The 21,304-nt window shown below is 38.0% G+C and overlaps 1 protein-coding gene across 2 annotated transcripts in view; it reads right to left on the bottom strand.

The window, feature by feature from the left end:
• Gucy1a2 (guanylate cyclase 1 soluble subunit alpha 2) overlaps positions 1-21,304 on the bottom strand; it is a 400,211-nt gene that overhangs the window by 283,662 nt on the left and 95,245 nt on the right. For both annotated transcript variants that reach the window (XM_087563638.1, NM_023956.2), the window contains 1 exon segment: positions 16,363-17,081. In XM_087563638.1, coding sequence (XP_087419764.1) covers positions 16,363-17,081 — 719 coding nt within the window.

The raw sequence follows: 21,304 nt of genomic DNA, 5'->3' as shown, positions 1-21,304 counted from the left end.
CTTGAAGCAATCCCACTAAAATCAGGGACTAGACAAGGCTGCCCACTCTCTCCCTACTTATTCAATATAGTTCTTGAAGTTCTAGCCAGAGCAATCAGAAAACAAAAGGAGATCAAGGGGATACAGATTGGAAAAGAAGATGTCAAAATATCACTATTTGCAGATGACATGATAGTATATTTAAGTGATCCCAAAATTAAACCAGACAACTACTAAATCTGTTAAAGAACTTCAGCAAAGTGGCTGGGTATAAAATTAAATCAAATAAATCAAGAGCCTTCCTCGACACAAAAGCGAAACATGCTGAGAAAGAAATTAGGGAAACAATACCATTCATAATAGTCCCAAATAATATAAAATACCTCGGTTTGACTTTAACCAAGCAAGTAAAAGATCAGTACAATAATAATTTCAAGCCTCTGAAAAAAGAAATTGAAGAAGACCTCAGAAGATTGAAAGGTCTCCCATGCTCATGGATTGGCAGGATTAATAAAGTAAAAATGGTCATTTTACCAAAAGCGATCTACAGATTCAATGCAATCCCCATCAAAATACCAATCCAATTCTTCAAAGAGTTAGACAGAACAATTTGCAAATTCATCCTGAATAACAAAAAACCAAGGATAGACAAAATTATCATCATTAATAAAAGGACTTCTGGGGTAATCACTGTCCCCGAACTCAAGCAGTATTACAGAGCAATAGTGAAAACACTGCATGTTATTGGTACAGAGACAGACAGATAGACCAATGGAACAGAATTGAAGACCCAGAAATGAACCCACACACCTATGGTCACTTGAAATTTGACAAAGGAGCCAAAACCATCAAATGGAAAAAAGATAGCATTTTCAGCAAATGGTGCTGGTTCAACTGGAGGTCAAAATGTAGAAGAATGCAGATTGATCCATTCTTATCACCCTGTACAAAACTTACGTCCAAGTGGGTCAAGGACCTCCACATCAAATCAGATACACTCAAACTAATAGAAGAAAAAGTGGGGAAGCATCTCGAACACATGGGCACTGGAGAAAATATCCTGAACAAAACACCAATGGCTTATGCTCTAAGATCAAGAATAGACAAATAGGAACTCATAAAACTGCAAAGCTTCTGTAAGGTAAAGTACACTCTAGTTAGGACAAAATGACAACCAACATATTGGGAAAAGATCTTTACTAATCCTACAACAGATAGAGACCTTATATCTAAAATATGCAAAGAACTCAAGAAGTTAGACCGCAGGGAGACAAATAACCCTACTAAAAAATGGAGCTCAGAGCTAAACAAAGAATTCACAGCTGAGGAATGCCAAATGGCTGAGAAACTCCTAAAGAAATGTTGAACATCTTTAGTCATAAGGGAAATGCAAATCAAAACAACCCTGAGATTTCACCTCACACCAGTGAGAATGGCTAAGATCAAAAACTCAAATGGCAGCAAATGCTGGAGAGGATGTGGAGAAAGAGGAACACTCCTCCATTGTTGGTGGGATTGCAGAGAGGGACAACCATTCTGGAAATCAGTATGGATTTTCGTCAGAAAATTGGACATTGAACTACATGAGGAAACAGCTATACCTCTCTTGGGCATATACCCAAAAGATGCCCCAACATATAACAAAGACACATGCTCCACTATGTTTGTAGCAGCCTTATTTATAATAGCCAGAAGCTGGAAAGAACCCAGATTCCCTTCAACAGAGGAATGTATACAGAAAATGTGGTACATCTACACAATGGAATATTAGTCAGCTATCAAAAACAATGACTTTATGAAATTCATATTCAAATGGATTGAACTGGAAAATATCATCCTGAGTGAGGTATCCCAATCACAGAAAAACACACATGGGATGCACTCATTGATAAGTGGCTATTAGCCCAAATGCTTGAATAGCCCAAATGCTTGAATTGCCCAAGATGCATAAACACATGAAACTCAAGAGGGATGACCAGAATGCCAATGCTCCACTCCTTCTTTATAGGGGAACAAGAATACCCTTGGCAGGAAAAAGGGAGGAAAGGTTTTTTTTTTTCTTTTTTTTTTTTCTTTTTTTCGGAGCTGGGGACCGAACCCAGGGCCTTGTGCTTGCAAGGCAAGCGCTCTACCACTGAGCTAAATCCCCAACCCCTGGGAGGAAAGGTTTTAAAACAGAGGCAGAAGGAACACCCATTCAGAGCCTGCCCCACATGTGGCCCATACTTATACAGCCACCCAATCAGATAAGATGGATGAAGCAAAGAAGTGCAGGCCAACAGGAACCAGATGTAGATCTCTCCTGAGAGACCCAGACTGAATGCAGGAAATACATAGGCGAATGCCAGCAGCAAACCACTGAACTGAGAATGGCACCATATGAAAACAATGCCAACCAACCAGAGCTTCCAGGAACTATGACACTACCCAAAGACTATACATGTTCTGACCCTGGGCTCCAACCTCATAGGTAGCAATGAATAGCCTAGTAAGAGCACCAGTGTAAGGGGAAGCCCTTGGTCCTGCCAAGACTGAATTCCTAGTGAACTTGATTGTTGGGTGGAAGGAGATGATGGAGGGAGGATGGGGAGGGGAATACCAATATAGAAAAGGAGTGAGAGGGGTTAGGGGGATGTTGGGCTAGAATCCGGGAAAGGGAATAACAAAGGATATGTAAATAAGAAATACTCAAGTTAATACAGATAAAAAAAAAAAAGAAAGAAAGACAGAAAATACAAAAAAACAGGTGAAGGAATCAAACAAAATCACCCAGGATCTAAAAATGGAAGTAGAAACAATAAAGAAATCAAAACGGAAGACAACCCTAGAAACAGAAAACCTAGGTCAGGAGTCATAGATGCAAGCATTACCAAGAAGAGAGAGAGAGAGAGAGAGAGAGAGAGAGAGAGAGAGAGAGAGAGAGAGAGAGAGAGAGAGAGAATGAATGAGGGATAGGGAGAATCTCAGGGGTTGAAGATAATATAGAAAGCATTGACTCAGTGATCAAAGAAAACGCAAAACACAAAAAGCTCCTAACCCAAAATATCCAGGAAACAAAGAATACAACGAGTTTAAATCTAAGAATAATAGGTATAGAAGAGAGTGAGGATTCCCAACTTAAAGGGCGAGTAAATATCTTCAACAAAATTTTAGAAGAACACTCCCTAACCTAAAGAAAGAGATGCCCACCAAAAATACCAGAAGTTTACAGAACTCCAAATAGATTGGACCAGAAAAGAAATTCTTCCAGTCACCTAATATTGAAGACAGCAAATGCACAAAACAAAGAAAGAATATTAAGAACAATCAGGAGAAAAGGTCACGTAGCATATACAGAGATACCTACCACAATTATACCAAACACTTTTCTTGGGGCTTTGGAAGCCAGAAGATCATGGGCAGATGTTATACAGATCCTAAGAGAACCTAGTATATCCAGCAAACTATTCAATTCACATAGATGGAGAAACCAGGATATTCCATGACAAAAAGATTTACACAAAATCTTTCCAAAAAATTAGTCTTAAAAGGGGTAAAAGATTGAAAATTCCAACACATGGAGGGAAAGTGTACCCTAGAAAATGTAAGAAAGTAATTTAGTTTCGACTAATCCCCAAAAAAGATAGCCACACAAATATAATTCCACCTTTAACAACAAAAATAACAGGAAACAACTATCATTGGTACCTAACATCTCTCACCCAAAATGGACTCAATTTCCTAATAAAAAGACATAGACTAACAGACTAGATACATAAAGAAGACTCAGCATTTTGTCACATACAAGAAAGAAACCTCAGTGACAAAGACAGACACTACCTCAGAGTAAAAAGAAGAAAAAAAAATTTTTCCCAAGCAAATGGTTACAAGAAACAAGCTGCAGCAGCCATTCAGATATCAAATGAAATCTAATTTCAAGCAAAGGTGATCAAAAAAGATTAGGACACTTCATGTTCTTCAAAGGAAAAATCCACCAATATGAACTCTCAAACCTTGATATCTATGCTCCAAATGCAAGAACACCTACATTCATAAAAGAAACCTCACCAAAGCTCAAATCACACATTGCACCTCAAAAAGTAATAGTAGGAAATTTCAAAAATCCAGTCTCATCAATGGACAAATCATGGAATCAGAAATTAAACAGAGACATAGAGGAACTAACAGAAGTTATGAACCAAATTAATTTAAGAGATATCTATAGAACATTTCATCCTAAAACAAAACAACATGCCTTCTTCTCAGAACTTTATGGTATCTTCTCTAAAATTGACCATATAACCAGTCACAAACCAGGCCTCAAGAGATACAAGAATATTGAATTTATCACATGCATCCCATCAAATCAACGTTGATTAAAATTGGTCTTCAATAAGCACAAAAATCACAAAAAGCCCCATACACATGGAAGCTGAACATTGCTCTTCTCAATAACATGGTCAAGGAAGAAAAAAAATGAAAGAAATTAAAGACTTTTTAGAATTTAATGAAAATGAAGGCACCACCTACCCAATTTTATGGGACACAATGAAAGCAGTGCTACAGGGAAAACTGATAGCTCTCAGTGCCTCCAAAAAGAAACTGGAGAGAGCATACCCTAGCAGCTTGACAGCACACTTAAAGCTAGAACAAAAAGAAGCATATACAACCAAGAGGAGTAGACAGCAGGAATTAATCAAACTCAGGGCTGAAATCAACCAAGTAGAAACAAACATAAAAACTACACAATGAATCTACAAAACCAGAAGCTGGTTCTTTGGGAAAATCAACAAGATATATAAGCCCTCAGGGAGACTAACCAGAGGGCACATAGACAGTATACCAATTAAAAAACCAAAATTAGAAATATGAAGGGAGATGTAACAGAAAGTGAAGAAATCCAAAAGTTCATCAAATTCTTCTACAAAAGCCTATACTCAACAAAATTGGAAAATCTGGATGAAATGGACGATTTTCTAGACAGATACCAGGTACCAAAGTTAAATCAGGATCAGATAAACCATTTAAACTGTCACATAACTCCTAAAGAAATAGAAGCAGTCATTAAAAGTCTCCCAACCAAAAAAAAAGCCCAGGACCAGATGGGTTTAGTACTAAGTTCTATCAAACCTTCCTAGAAGACCTAATACCAATACTGTGAAAACTATCTCAAGAAGTAAAAACAGAAGGAACACTACCCAACTCCTTTTATGAAGCCAAAATTACATCTCTACCTAAACCACACGAAGACCTAACAAAGAAAGAGAACTTCAAACCAATTTCCCGTGTGAGTATCGATGTAAAATTATTCAATAAAATTCTTTCAATCCAAGAGCACATTAAAAGAATCATCTACTACCTAATCAATATTTTACTCAAAGTCCTAGCCAGAGCAAACAGACAAAGAAAAGCAGGTCAAGAGGTCAAGAGATACAAATTAGAAAGGGAGAAGTCAAAATATCACTATATGCAGACGATATGATAGTATACTTAAGTGACCCAAAAGTACTGCCAGAGAACTCCTAAACCTTATAAAAAAAACTTCAGCAAAGTGGCTGGATAAGAATTTAACTCAAACAAATGAGTAGCTTTCCTCTACTCAAAGAATTAACAGGCTGAGAAAGAAATTAGGAAAATTACACCCTTCACAAATAATATAAAATACCTTGGTGTGACTCTAACCAAGCAAGGGAAAGATCTGTATGACTAGAACTTCAATTTTCTGAAGAACAAAAGTGAAGATCTCGGAAGACAGAAAGTTCTCCCATGCTTATGAATTGGCAGGATTAATATTGTAATAATGGCCATCTTGCCAAAAGCAATGTACAGATTCAGTGCAATTCCCATCAAAATTCCAACTCAATTCTTCATAGAGCCATTTTCAAATACATTTGGAATAATAACAACAAATCAACAACAACAACAACAACAACAAAAACAAAAAGAATAGCAAAAACTATCCCTAGCAATAAAAGAACTTACAGGGGAATCACAATTCCTGACTTCAAGCTGTATTACAGAGCAATAGTGATGTAAAAACTGTATCGTACTGGTACAGAAACAGGCAGGTTGATCAATGTAATTTAATTGAAGACTCAGAAATGAATCTACACACCTATGGTCACTTGATCTTTGACAAAGGAGATAAAAACCATCCAGTGGAAAAAGGAAAGAATTTTCAACAAATGGTGCTGGTTCAACTGGAGGTCAGCCTACAGAAGAATGCAAATTGATCAATTCTTATTGCCCTAAACAATGCTCATATCCAAGTGGATCAAGGACCTGCATATCAAACCAGATACACTTAAATTAATAGAAAAAATGGGTAAGAGCCTCAAACATATAGGGTTTTTATGTACAGGAAACTGGAAAAGGGATAAGAATTGAAGTGTAATTTTAAAAAAATCACATAAAAAAGTTGGTCTGTCTAGACTACAAGGACATTTGAAGTTGGAATGAATGCATTTTTGTATTGTGATATGGCTGTAAGACTATGGGGAACAGGGAGTGTAATGTGGCAGGTTGAATAAGAGTGTTCCCCAATTGGTTTATATCTTTGATTGCTTAGCTATCAGAGAATAACACTACTCGAGAGGGAGTAGGAATTGTATCTTTTTGGCATAAATGTGAGATCATTGAGGAAATATGTCATTGGAACTGTGTTTTGAGGTTTCAGTGACCAAATCAAAAGTGACTTTCTTTCTTCTTGCAAGTTGCAGAATATCTACATGTAGAGCTCTCAGGTACTTTTCAATATCATGTCTGTCGGCATGTCCCAGTACTACCTACCATATAACGATAGAGTAAATCTCTGACAATGTAAACAAGCATCAAATAAATGATTTTCTTTATAAAATTTCCATGGTTTTGTTGTCTCTATATTATTCAAACACTGATTGCAGTACTGGATTATTTATTTTTAAGGTCTGACTTAAAATATGGAAAGAAAATGATGAAAGGGAAGTTGAAGTTAAATATAGATGAAAATAGGAAACTTGTCACCTTTATACATCTATAACTCATGCAGGAGGATTAAGAGTGTAGGAGTTTAGGATGCTGGCTTTATTTCATTAATGTCTCATGAAATCATTCATGAGCATGTTCAATCCAGTCCTACACTTAACCAGTGACTAGAAGTCAAAATAGCAATGAACATGGTTTATACAAAGCATTTTAGGGGCTGGGGATTTAGCTCAGTGGTAGAGCGCTTACCTAGGAAGCGCAAGGCACTGGGTTCGGTCACCAGCTCCGGGGAAAAAAAAAAAAAAAAAAGAAAGAAAGCATTTTAGTTCTGCAAAAGTTTTAGCATCCCTTTATCATGGCTTTATCATTTTAACAGCAGCTGAGAGTTCATTACTAGTTAATGCATACCTCCGAAAGAGTTAATAATGAGAGGCTTCAATGTGGGCATGGTAATAGAGTCTTTAAAATAAAGAAATGAAATAAAAAATAAAATAAATGGGGTAGTTAAAATGGTACTTTCTTATGAAGAAGCAGAATCTCCAGGCACATGCTTTTAAAAGGCTAGCTTTTATAAGTAAATGATTCATGTGAAGGTCAAACAACAGGAAGCACATAACTTTCAAGTCATGTTTTCTTTCTTCCTTGCATATTAAAAAACTATGTACAGTGCATTTAGTTAAATACTAAATCAAAAGATTATTCACTGTTCAAGAAGCTATGCCGTTATCCGTGTAACATTCAAGGGGGAACAAATTCTATTCTGGCAAATATAAGCAACCTGGCAAGAATGTAAATGTAAAGTTGAACACATTACCATCACATTCTAACCAAAAATCCTGCAATCACATTATTTTTAAACCATCACTGATATGTTTAAATGATAACTGCATTCTCTCGGTGAGCACAGCTCCTTATTATTTGATTTGGCATGGGGCCCTGACATTTGAATCATCGTCTAATTATGTCTATTTATTATCTTGATACACAAATAGAAATCCAAGCAGAGAGAAAAGCCCGAGTCAGTAACTTTACATTGTAGATTTTTTTCCTTAAACCTATAGAAGATGCAAATTGGCATTTATAATATCTTCTCATTCAGGCAATTTTTAAAAGGCTAGCTTTAATTTAAAGGACAAAACTGCATCAAAATCTTTTAGCCAAATATTAAATTTTTATGAAACAAAACTGACAGTTTCAATATTATCTAAATATAAAACAAACTTTAGGTTTTAAGTAACTCCAAATATAGACAAAGATACACATTTAATAAGTGTCCACTATTCTGAAAAGACTTCAGAAAGTGCAAAGTTTGTCAAATACATAACAGAAATGTTAAAATATTAACAAAATATCTCTTTGTGACCACTAGTATTAGTTTGATTAGGACCAATAGTACTAATGAGTTAAACTGAAAAATCTAAATAAAACCCAAGTCTATCTTCAAGTAATTTCAAACCACAGGACTTTTATGCCAAAACAATTATGGTAAATCGTGTAGATTACTTGATTCAGTCACTTGAAATAAAGGTACATTTTTCTATCTTTCTCAAGCACTCTGTTTAAAATTCTCCCATGAAACTACAAAATAATAGTTATTTATTAAACTAGTCAATAATAAAAAATAAGAAAAGGGGCTGCCGCCGCAGAGAGCCCGTGGGCAGCACCCCGCGAGCAAACTTGAGCCTTGGGACCACAGGTAAGACCAACTTGTCTGCTGCAAGAGAGCTGCCTGGTGAAATCGGGACACACAGAGGCAGAACTCCTCTGGGACCTGGCATGTACTGTGTTTACCGGAAGTCCCACACACGCGGATCCCGGCCCGCAGCAGCTCTCTGCTCCCAGACCCCGTGGGAAAGAGACCTCACCGCCTGGTCAAGTGGGCACTCCTGAGGCTGCAGAGCGGAGGAGACCACCAACACTGCCCACTCCTGCCCACATCCCTGGCCCAAGAGGAAACTGTATAAGGCCTCTGGGCTACCGTGGGGGAGGGCCCAGGAGCGGCAGGACCCCTGCCTGAGACACCGCCGGAACCTGAAGGAAACAGGCCAGATAAACAGTTCTCTGCACCCAAATCCCGTGGGAGGGAGAGCTAAACCTTCAGAGAGGCAGACAAGCCTGGGAAAACAGAAGAGACTGCTCTCTGCACACACATCTCGGACGCCAGAGGAAAACACCAGGGGCCATCTGGAACCCTGGTGCACTGAAGCTCCCGGAAGGGGAGGCACAGGTCTTCCAGGTTGCTGCCACTGCAGAGAGCCCGTGGGCAGCACCCCACAAGCGAACTTGAGCCTCGGGACCACAGGTAAGACCAACTTTTCTGCTGCAAGTGACCTGCCTGGTGAACTCAAGACACAGTCCCACAGGAACAGCTGAAGACCTGTAGAGATGAAAAACTACACGCCCGAAAGCAGAACACTCTGTCCCCATAACTGACTGAAAGAGAGGAAAACAGGTCTACAGCACTCCTGACACACAGGCTTATAGGACAGTCTAGCCACTATCAGAAATAACAGAACAAAGTAACACTAGAGATAATCTGATGGCAAGAGGCAAGTGCAGGAACCCAAGCAACAGAAACCAAGACTACATGGCATCATCGGAGCCCAATTCTCCCACCAAAATAAACATGGAATATCCAAACACACCAGAAAAGCAAGATCTAGTTTCAAAATCATATTTGATCATGATGCTGGAGAACTTCAAGAAAGACCTGAAGAACTCCCTTAGGGAAACACAGGAAAACATTAATAAACAAGTAGAAACCTACAGAGAGCAATCACAAAAATCCTTGAAAGAATTCCAGGAAAACACACTCAAACAGTTGAAGGAATTAAAAATGGAAATAGAAGCAATCAAGAAAGAACACATGGAAACAACCCTGGATATAGAAAACCAAAAGAAGAGACAAGGAGCAAGTAGATACAAGCTTCACCAACAGAATACAAGAGATGGAAGAGAGAATCTCAGGAGCAGAAGATTCCATAGAAATCATTGACTCAACTGTCAAAGATAATGTAAAGCGGAAAAAGCTACTGGTCCAAAACATACAGGAAATCCAGGACTCAATGAGAAGATCAAACCTAAGGATAATAGGTATAGAAGAGAGTGAAGACTCCCAGCTCAAAGCACCAATAAATATCTTCAACAAAATCATAGAAGAAAACTACCCTAACCTAAAAAAAGAGATACCCATAGACATACAAGAAGCCTACAGAACTCCAAATAGATTGGACCAGAAAAGAAAGACCTCCCGTCACATAATTGTCAAAACACCAAACACACAAAATAAAGAAAGAATGTTGAAAGCAGTAAGGGAAAAAGGTCAAGTAACATATAAAGGCAGACCTATCAGAATTACACCAGACTTCTTGCCAGAAACTATGAAGGCCAGAACATCATGGACTGATGTCATACAGACCCTGAGAGAACACAAATGCCAGCCCAGGTTACTGTATCCTGCAAAACTCTCAATTAACATAGAAGGAGAAACCAAGATATTCCATGACAAAACCAAATTTACACAATATCTTTCTACAAATCCAGCACTACAAAGGATAATAAATGGTAAAGCCCAACATAAGGAGGCAAGCTATACCCTAGAAGAAGCAAGAAACTAATCGTCTTGGCAACAAAACAGTGAGAAGAAAAGCACACAAACATAACCTCACATCTAAATATGAATATAACAGAAAGCAATAATCACTATTCCTTAATATCTCTCAACATCAATGGCCTCAACTCCCCAATAAAAAGACATATTAACAAACTGGATACGCAACGAGGTCCCTGCATTCTGCTGCCTACAGGAAACACACCTCAGAGACAAAGACAGATATTACCTCAGAGTGAAAGGCTGGAAAACAATTTTCCAAGCAAATGGTCAGAAGAAGCAAGCTGGAGTAGCCATTCTCATATCAAATAAAATCAATTTTCAACTAAAAGACATCAAAAAAGATAAGGAAGGACACTTCATATTCATCAAAGGAAAAATCCACCAAGATTAAGTCTCAATCCTAAATATCTATGCCCCAAATACAAGGGCACCTACATATGTAAAAGAAACCTTACTAAAGCTCAATACACACATTGCACCTCACACAATAATAGTGGGAGATTTCTACACCCCACTCTCATCAATGGACAGATCATGGAAACAGATATTAAACAGAGATGTAGACAGACTAAGAGAAGTCATGAGCCAAATGGACTTAACGGATATTTATAGAACATTCTATCCTAAAGCAAAAGGATATACCTTCTTCTCAGATCCTCATGGTACTTTCTCCAAAATTGAGCATATAATTGGTCAAAAAACAGGCCTCAACAGGTACAGAAAGATAGAAATAATCCCATGCGTGGTATCGGACCACCACGGCCTAAAACTGGTCTTCAATAACAATCAAGGAAGAATGCCCACATATACTTGGAAATTGAACAATGCTCTACTCAATGATAACCTGGTCAAGGAAGAAATAAAGAAAGAAATTAAAAACTTTTTAGAATTTAATGAAAATGAAGATACAACATACCCAAACTAATGGGACACAATGAAAGCTGTGCTAAGAGGAAAACTCATAGCGCTGAGTGTCTGCAGAAAGAAACAGGAAAGAGCATATGTCAGCAGCTTGACCGCACACCTAAAAGCTCTAGAACAAAAAGAAGCAAATACACCCAGGAGGAGTAGAAGGCAGAAAATAATCAAACTCAGAGCGGAAATCAACCAAGTAGAAACAAAAAGGACCATAGAAAGAATCAACAGAACCACAAGTTGATTCTTTGAGAAAATCAACAAGATAGATAAACCCTTAGCCAGACTAAGGAGAGGACACAGAGAGTGTGTCCAAATTAACAAAATCAGAAATGAAAAGGTAGACATAGCTTCAGATTCAGAGGAAATTCAAAAAATCATCAGATCTTACTACAAAAGCCTATATTCAACAAAACTTGAAAATCTGCAGGAAATGGACAATTTCCTAGACAGATACCAGGGACCAAAGTTAAATCAGGAACAGATAAACCAGTTAAACAATCCCATAACTCCTAAGGAAATAGAAGCAGTCATTAAAGGTCTCCCAACCAAAAAGAGCCCAGGTCCAGACGGGTTTAGTGCAGAATTCTATCAAACCTTCATAGAAAACCTCATACCAATATTATCCAAACTATTCCACAAAATTGAAACAGATGGATCACTACCGAATACCTTCTACGAAGCCACAATTACTCTTATACCTAAACCACACAAAGACACAACAAAGAAAGAGAACTTCAGACCAATTTCCCTTATGAAAATCACGCAAAAATAGTCAACAATTTCTGGCAAACCGAATCCAAGAGCACATCAAAACAATCATCCACCATGACCAAGTAGGCTTCATCCCAGGCATGCAGGGATGGTTTAATATACGGAAAACCATCAACGTGATCCATTATATAAACAAACTGAAAGAACAAAACCACATGATCATTTCATTAGATGCTGAGAAAGCATTTGACAAAATTCAACACCCCTTCATGATAAAAGTCCTGGAAAGATTAGGAATTCAAGGCCCATACCTGAACATAGTAAAAGCCATATACAGCAAACCAGTTGCTAACATTAAACTAAATGGAGAGAAACTTGAAGCAATCCCACTAAAATCAGGGACTAGACAAGGCTGCCCACTCTCTCCCTACTTATTCAATATAGTTCTTGAAGTTCTAGCCAGAGCAATCAGACAACAAAAGGAGGTCAAGGGGATACAGATCGGAAAATAAGAAGTCAAAATATCAGTATTTGCAGATGATATGATAGTATATTTAAGTGAACCCAAAAGTTCCACCAGAGAACTACTAAAGCTGATAAACAACTTCAGCAAAGTGGCTGGGTATAAAATTATCTCAAATAAATCAGTAGCCTTCCTCTACACAAAAGAGAAACAAGCCGAGAAAGAAATTAGGGAAACGACACCCTTCTCAATAGACCCAAATAATATAAAGTACCTCGGTGTGACTTTAACCAAGCAAGTAAAAGATCTGTACAATAAGATCTTCAAGACACTGAAGAAGGAAATTGAAGAAGACCTCAGAAGATGGAAAGATCTCCCATGCTCATGGATTGGCAGGATTAATATAGTAAAAATGGCCGTTTTACAAAAAGCAATCTACAGATTCAATGCAATCCCCATCAAAACACCAATCCAATTCTTCAAAGAGTTAGACAGAACAATTTGCAAATTCATCTGGAATAACAAAAAACCCAGGATAGCTAAAGCTATCCTCAACAATAAAAGGATTTCAGGGGGAATCACTATCCCTGAACTCAAGCAGTATTACAGAGCCATAGTGATAAAAACTGCGTGGTATTGGTACAGAGACAGACAGATAGACCAATGGAATAGAATTGAAGACCCAGAAATGAACCCACACACCTATGGTCACTTGATTTTTGACAAAGGAGCCAAAACCATCAAATGGAAAAACGATAGCATTTTCAGCAAATGGTGCTGGTTCAACTGGAGGTCAACATGTAGAAGAATGCAGATCGATCCATGCTTATCACCCTGTACAAAGCTTAAGTCCAAGTGGATCAAGGACCTCCACACCAAACCAGACACACTCAAACTAATAGAAGAAAAACTAGGGAACCATCTCGAACACATGGGCACTGGAAAAAATTTCCTAAACAAAACACCAATGGCTTACGCTCTAAGATCAAGAATCGACAAATGGGATCTCACAAAACTGCAAAGCTTCTGTAAGGCAAAGGACACTGTGGTTAGGACAAAACGGCAACCAACAGATTGGGAAAAGATCTTTACCAATCCTACAACAGATAGAGGCCTTATATCCAAAATATACAAAGAACTCAAGAAGTTAGACCACAGGGAAACAAATAACCCTATTAAAAAATGGGGTTCAGAGCTAAACAAAGAATTCACAGCTGAGGAATTCCGAATGGCTGAGAAACACCTAAAGAAATGTTCAACATCTTTAGTCATAAGGGAAATGCAAATCAAATCAACACTGAGATTTCACCTCACACCAGTGAGAATGGCTAAGATCAAAAACTCAGGGGACAACAGATGCTGGCGAGGATGTGGAGGAAGAGGAACACTCCTCCATTGTTGGTGGGATTGCAAACTGGTAAAACCATTCTGGAAATCAGTCTGGAGGATCCTCAGAAAATTGGACATTGAACTGCCTGAGGATCCAGCTATACCTCTCTTGGGCATATACCCAAAAGATGCCCCAACATATAAAGAAGACACATACTCCACTATGTTCATTGCAGCCTTATTTATAATAGCCAGAAGCTGGAAAGAACCCAGATGCTCTTCAACAGATGAATGGATACAGAGAATGTGGTACATCTACACAATGGAATATTACTCAGCTATCAAAAACAATGACTTTATGAAATTCGTAGGCAAATGGTTGGAAGTGGAAAACATCATCCTGAGTGAGCTAACCCAATCACAGAAAGACATACATGGTATGCACTCATTGATAAGTGGCTATTAGCCCAAATGCTTGAATTACCCTGGATGCCTAGAACAAATGAAACTCAAGACGGATGATCAAAATGTGAATGCTTCACTCCTTCTTTAAAAGGGGAACAAGAATACTCTTGGCAGGGAAGAGAGAGGCAAAGATTAAAACAGAGACTGAAGGAACACCCATTCAGAGTCTGCCCCACATGTGGCCCATACATATACAGCCACCCAATTAGACAAGATGGATGAAGCAAAGAAGTGCAGACCGACAGGAGCCGGATGTAGATCGCTCCTGAGAGACACAGCCAGAATGCAGCAAATACAGAGGCGAATTCCAGCAGCAAACCACTGAACTGAGAATAGGACCCCCGTTGAAGGAATCAGAGAAAGAACTGGTAGAGCTTGAAGGGGCTCGAGACCCCATATATACAACAATGCCAAGCAACCAGAGATTCCAGGGACTAAGCCACTACCCAAAGACTATACATGGACTGACCCTGGACTCTGACCTCATTGGTAGCAATGAATATCCTAGTAAGAGCACCAGTGGAAGGGGAAGCCCTGGGTACTGCTAAGACTGAACCCCCAGTGAACTAGACTGGTGGGGGGAGGGCGGCAATGGGGGGAGGGTTGGGAGGGGAACACCCATAAGGAAGGGGAGGGGGGAGGGGGATGTTTGCCCGGATACTGGGAAAGGGAATAACACCCGAAATGTATATAAGAAATATTCAAGTTAATAAAAAAAAAAAAAGAAAAAAAAATAAGAAAAGGGGACAACATTTGAAATATAAATGCATAAAATATCCAATAAAAAAGAAATGTAAATATATAAACTATCTAATAAAAAACCATTACTTATGGTTTCCAGAAGTCATTTCTTCTTTGACTTATCATTGCAGACACTTCAGAACATGGGTAAATTATTCATTTACAAACTTCAGAACATGGGCAAATTATTCACTCAGTCAACTTTTTTGTTCTACAATCTTCTGTCCTGTACATTTTAAAAATCAGGGATCTCTCCAAATCACTTAGAATCCTGTGGAATAGTTCAAAATAGCTTTGTGTGCTATGATGAAGAGACTGAAAATGCATTATTGGAAACTAAATGAGTATACATACAAATATTCACCCTTAAAATTAACATGTTCTTCCCATGGATTACTAAAGTATATCACCAAAAAGGTAAAAGTATTCACACTGATTTTTTCTTATATTTCATATTGCATTACTCTCAGCTATTTTTTTAAAGTACCTGAGAGACAAATATTTGGAGGAACTCAACTATTTTCAGTTTTATTTCTAGTGTCTTTTTATTAGGTACTTAAGGTCTTATGGCCCAGATTTCCAAATGAAAATTTAAAAGATAAGAGCTCCACTAAATACTACGCATTATGTTCTCTCAAGTAGTGAAGTTGTTTACAAAGATAAGTCAATTTGAATACTAAAACTTAATGAGTCCATGTACAGCTTACAAGGGATATATTTTTCTTTTCCTTAGCACATACACAAATCATAAATGGATTGATCAGAGACTGAAATTTCAAAGAGATCATAATCAAAATAAAGCATATTTTTATTTTTTTCTTTTTGTTTGCTTAAAGATAAGCCAGACAACCCCACAACCTTGAAATTTCTCTCACAGTTTGGGTCAGTCCATGGAAATATTCATGAGTTGATAATGTTGGATTTTTACTGCGTTCTATCATTTTGTAATTGCTGTGGCTAGTATTAATAAGTGTCTTATTTTTATGTGGTGAAATAAATTAACAAATGAAGTAGACACTACATTAAAAAGCCTGGGAATACAGCCAACTATTTCTACATACATCCAGAAACCAGTTATCTTATAAATGGCACTTGAAGTTCTCTTGCCTAATAATCACAACTACAACCCATATATAATTTATTGAAATAATTATCCATTCAACTAGATGCCATCATGCATCTGGAGTACATGATTACTTACCTTATCTTCATTGTCAGTACCAGAAGCTTCAGGCTTTGTCCTTATCACAAATGGGGTGGACAATCGTAGCAAGACTCTATCAAAAGTGGCATTAACCTTTGGAGAGACGATCTCAAAACAGTCCTCAAACTTCAGTACTTTGTGATTGTCACATCGAAGTTGCTTTCGTAGGCCCTCTCCAAGTTGAAGGACCACCATGTTAGGGTCGAACATCAAATGGAATGGGAAGGTTCTGCAGAAGGTGTTGATACTGATTCTGAGGTCTGTAGGAATTTGGGAAGTACCTTGTGGAATGTTCTTTGTGATCTGAGTAGTCTCACATTCTTTGATAAGGAAGGTAAGACAGCTATAATTGCTTGGGGTTGAACCATCAGAGCAAAATTTCTCATTTTCAATTTGTTCAACTTCCACATTTAAGTGATAGATTCTCTTTCCTGCAGCCTTGATCATTCCCAGCATTGCGAAGCCCACTGTATGGTGGGGGTGGAAGTAGTGGAGTTTGAGAGTACCTTCAGGAAGCTCTTTGCATAGGAAAGATGGTGACTCTAGAGTGGCCTGTTTCCCAAATGAAGTCCTAATGTGTTCCAACAATGCATCGAAGCCATTGAAGAAATCCTGCAATGTGCTGCCTACAGCTCGAAGGACTCGCTCATTCTCATCAAAGCATATCTTAAAGAATTCCTCACCAAACCTCTCTTGAATTTCTTGGAACTTCAGTCCTAAAAGTAAAAAAGAATAAAAATGGCAGTACATAAACTGTATGTAATTAGCTATATATCTTTCAAATCACTCACCTAAAGAGTCAGCAATTTTGAGACAGAAAGATGGCTCAGTAGATAAGATGGCATAATCTTCCCAAAGAACACATCAGTTGGTTCCCAGAACCTATATAAAGTGATTCTAAACAGCTTCTAAATCCAGGCCCAAGAATATCTGACTCAGAATTTATAGTTTCATGCCTACACACAGGGAAACACATACACATAATTAAAAATAAACACATTTATTTTGAGGGGTGAACACTTTTTTAAAGTGGTAATAGGTGAGTGAAATAAAAGAGATATTTTCCAGAGTCCCCAAATTTCCCATATAGGTTAAAATTTTTGGCTTATTATGTATGAGTTTATTTATTTGTGTTTAAATTACTTATTATATCTTTATTTAGGTCATAAATATACAGGTCATAAATATCAAGAGATTTATTCATTTATTTTAGGTTTTTCAATTTGGTAAAGATTTTCTTTTTTAGTTATTCACTTTACATACTGCTCACTGCCTGCCTCTTGGCCACCCCCTTATACAATCCTTCCCCTGATTCCCCCTTTCCTTCTCCTCTGAGTGGGTGGGGACACTCCTTGGTATCACCCACTTGGCACATCCAGTTCTATGTGAGGCTAGGCAGAAACTCTCACAGAGACCAGACAAGGCAACCTCGCTAGAAGAAAATATCCCACACACAGGCAACAGCTTTTGGGATAGTACCCATTTCAGTTGTTCAGGATCCACGTGAAGACCAAATTGCATATATGTTATATATGTGCAAAAAGGCCTAGATCCAGCCCATGTATGTTCTTTGGTTGCTGGTTAGTCTCTGAGAGTCCCAGTTTAAATTAGAGGGGTTTTTTTTTCCAATTAATTTGCATGTGTCTAAGATGTTGAGAAATTATTGAAGGCTTGTTGTTGCTGTTTGTTTGTTTGTTTGTTTTTCAGCTTTAAGAAGACTCTATGCTGTTGCCAAAAATTAGGTTTGGAACAAAAATATGTAAAAAGCATGAATATTTCCAAATAGTCTCACTGCCCCATACATGCACACATGCATTGTATAGATTTCCTTATCAGATGTCTACAATGGAAGGACCTTGCACATTGTGCAATGACTTTACCCTGACAAGCTCTGATCACGAAGAAGAGTGACCATAGTTCATTCTAGATGCTAGGGTATTATGATGATTAACATATTACCATTATAATATCTTCAGCATATTTTTATTACCTCAAACTCTATTTTCTTTTTATTCCTCTCTTTCTTCCCCTGACTCACAGAGAGCTTTTTAAATGAAAATAATCTAGAAATTAATTTTCTCTTTATTACCTCACTATTTAAACAATACAAATTATTTTTTCTTAATGATTTTATTAATAGTTAGAGGACATATAGCACATATGCAAAACTAGATGTTCATTAAGTGGGAAACACCTATCAAAAATAATATATAGTGCATGTGTGGGGAAAAGCATCAAGCTATTCACTGGAAATAGTAGAGTGTTTATTATAGCATAACAGGGTAAACCATGAAAATTAGATAAACTTTAATAAAAAGAATATAAAATTGTAGAACTTGAAATGACTTGTCAGAATTATGGACACCCCTGAGAACTCAGAGGAGACAGCTACTTTCTGCCCACATTTCTGACCCAAGAGGAAATCCCCTATTCCTATCTGTGACCCTGGGCACAGGGACATAGTACCAGTCAGAGACAGGACCCTTTGGGTTTCTGCCTGGGCCAAGAGCTGAAAGACAGTCAACAGGAGCATCTACACACCTGAGAGAAAAGACCACCTTTTCTGCCCCAAGTAAACTGCCTGGTGGATTCAGGACATAGAAAGGCAGAAGTCCTCTGGAACAAGGCATTTGGGTTTCTTCCTGTGCTCAGAATTAAACTGAACCAATCCCACAGCAATCTCCACCCAAATCCCATGGGGGAGAGAGCTGAACTCCCAGAAGTGCTGACCATGCTGAGACCACAACACAGACCAACACTTCTGTCCATATCCCTGGCCCAAGAAAAACTGCATAGTGCCTCTGGATTCAGGAATATAGGAATAGTCTACAGCAGGAACCTGCTGGTTTCTGTCTGTGCCCTGAACAGAACTGAACTGTTAACACAGCTCCCTGCACCCAAGTTCCACGGGAAAGAGAGCTGGACCCTCAGAAGCACAGACGGTCCTGAGAACGTAGAGGAGACAACGACTTTCTGCTCACATTTCTGACTGAAGAGGAAATCAAGAGTGAAATCTGTGTCCCCCGGGCAGAGGGACCTAGGAGCAGTCAGGAGCAGGACCCTTCAGGTTTCTGCTGCACCGAGAGCTTAAACAAGGTGCCAGGAGCTCCAAAACACCTGATAACAGAGATTTCTCTTCTCAGATCCAACTGAAAGAAAACATGTCTACAGGAATGCTGACACACAGGCCTAGGGGAGGGTCAAGCCACAATAAGAAAAAGCAAGACAAGCTAATACCAGAGACAACCTGATGTCAAGAGGCAAACACAGCAACCTAAAGAAAAGAAACCAAGAGTTCTTGGCATCATCAGAGCCCAGTTCTCTCACAAAAGCAAATAATGGATATCCAAACACATCGGAAAAGAGAGATTTAGAATTAAAATCACATTTTGTGATGATAATGATGGAGGACTTTAAGAAGGACATAAATAACTACCATAAAGAAATATAGGACAATAAAAGTAAACAAGTAGAAGCACTTAAAGAGGAAACACAAAAACCCTTTAAAGAATTACAGGAAAACACAACTAAACAGAAAAAGGAATTGAACAAAACTGTCCAGGATTTAAAAATCAAAATAGAAAAAAATAAAGGAAGCAAAAAGAAAGACAACACAGGGGATAGAAAACTTAGGGAAGAGATCAGGAGTCTCAGAGATGCAAGCATCACCAATAGAATACAAGAGATAGAAGAGAGAAAACATCGACACAACTCTTAAAGATAATGAAAAATTCTCAAAGCACCTAACCCGAAAACATTGAGGAAATCCAGGTCACAATGCGTAGATCAAATGTAAGGATAATAGGTATAGAAGAGTGAAGACTCCCAACATAAAGGGGATAAAAATATTCAACAAAATGAGAAAAGAAAACTTACCTGAGCTAATCAAAGAGATGACCATAAACATTCAAGGAGCCTACAGAACTCCAAACAAATTGGACTGGAAGTGCAATTCCTCCTGTCACATAATAGTCAAAACACCAAATGCACAAAACAAAGAAAGAATTTGAGAAGCAGTAAGGGAATAAAGTCAAGTGACATATAAAGACAGACCTATCAGAATTACACCAGACTTCTCACCAGAGACTATGAAAGCTAGAAGATCCTGGGCTGATGTCATATAGACCCTAAGACAATACAAATGCTAGTCCAGGCTCCTATATCCAACAAAACTCTCAATTAACATAAATGAAGAAACCAGGATATTCCATAACAAAACCAAAGTTATGCAAAATCTTTCTACAAATTCAGACCTTCAAATGATAATAGATGGAAAACTCCAACACAAGGAGGAACACTACTACCTAGGAAAAGCAAGAAAGCAATCTCCTTGCAAAGAAACCAAAAGAAGAGAGACACACAGACACAATTCTACCTCTAACAACAAAAAATAACAGGAAACAACAATCACTATTCCCTAATATCCTTTAACACCAAGAGTCAATTCCCCAATAAAAAGACATAGAATAACAGACTGGACACATAAAGAGGACCCAGCACTTTGCTGCATAGAGGAAACACACCTCAGAGACAATAGAGATACTAGCTCAGAGGAAAAACCTGGAAAACAACTTTCCAAGCAAATGGTCCAAAGAAAAAAGCAGGAGTAGCCATTTTAATATCGAACAAAATCAACACCCAATCAAAACTTATCAAAAAAGATAAAAAAGGACACTTCATATTCATCAACGGAAAAATCCACTAAAATGAACTCTCAATCCTAAATATCTATGCTCCAAATGCATAGATAAAAGAAACCTCACTAAAGCTCAAATTACATACTGTACCTCACACAATAATAGGACATTTCAACAACCCACTGTCATCAACGGACAGATCATGGAAAGGTAATTGAACAGAGCATAGAGAAAGTAAGAGAGTCGTGAACCAAATGGACTTAACAGATATTTATAGAAAATTTCATCCTAAAATAAAGGAT

The sequence above is a fragment of the Rattus norvegicus genome, chromosome 8 (assembly GCF_021556685.1).
Source record: "Rattus norvegicus strain SHRSP/BbbUtx chromosome 8, alternate assembly SHRSP_T2T, whole genome shotgun sequence".
NCBI lineage: Eukaryota > Metazoa > Chordata > Mammalia > Rodentia > Muridae > Rattus > Rattus norvegicus.
The sequence above is the reverse complement of the archived record's forward strand: the minus strand, read 5'-3'. Positions and strand labels throughout refer to the sequence as shown.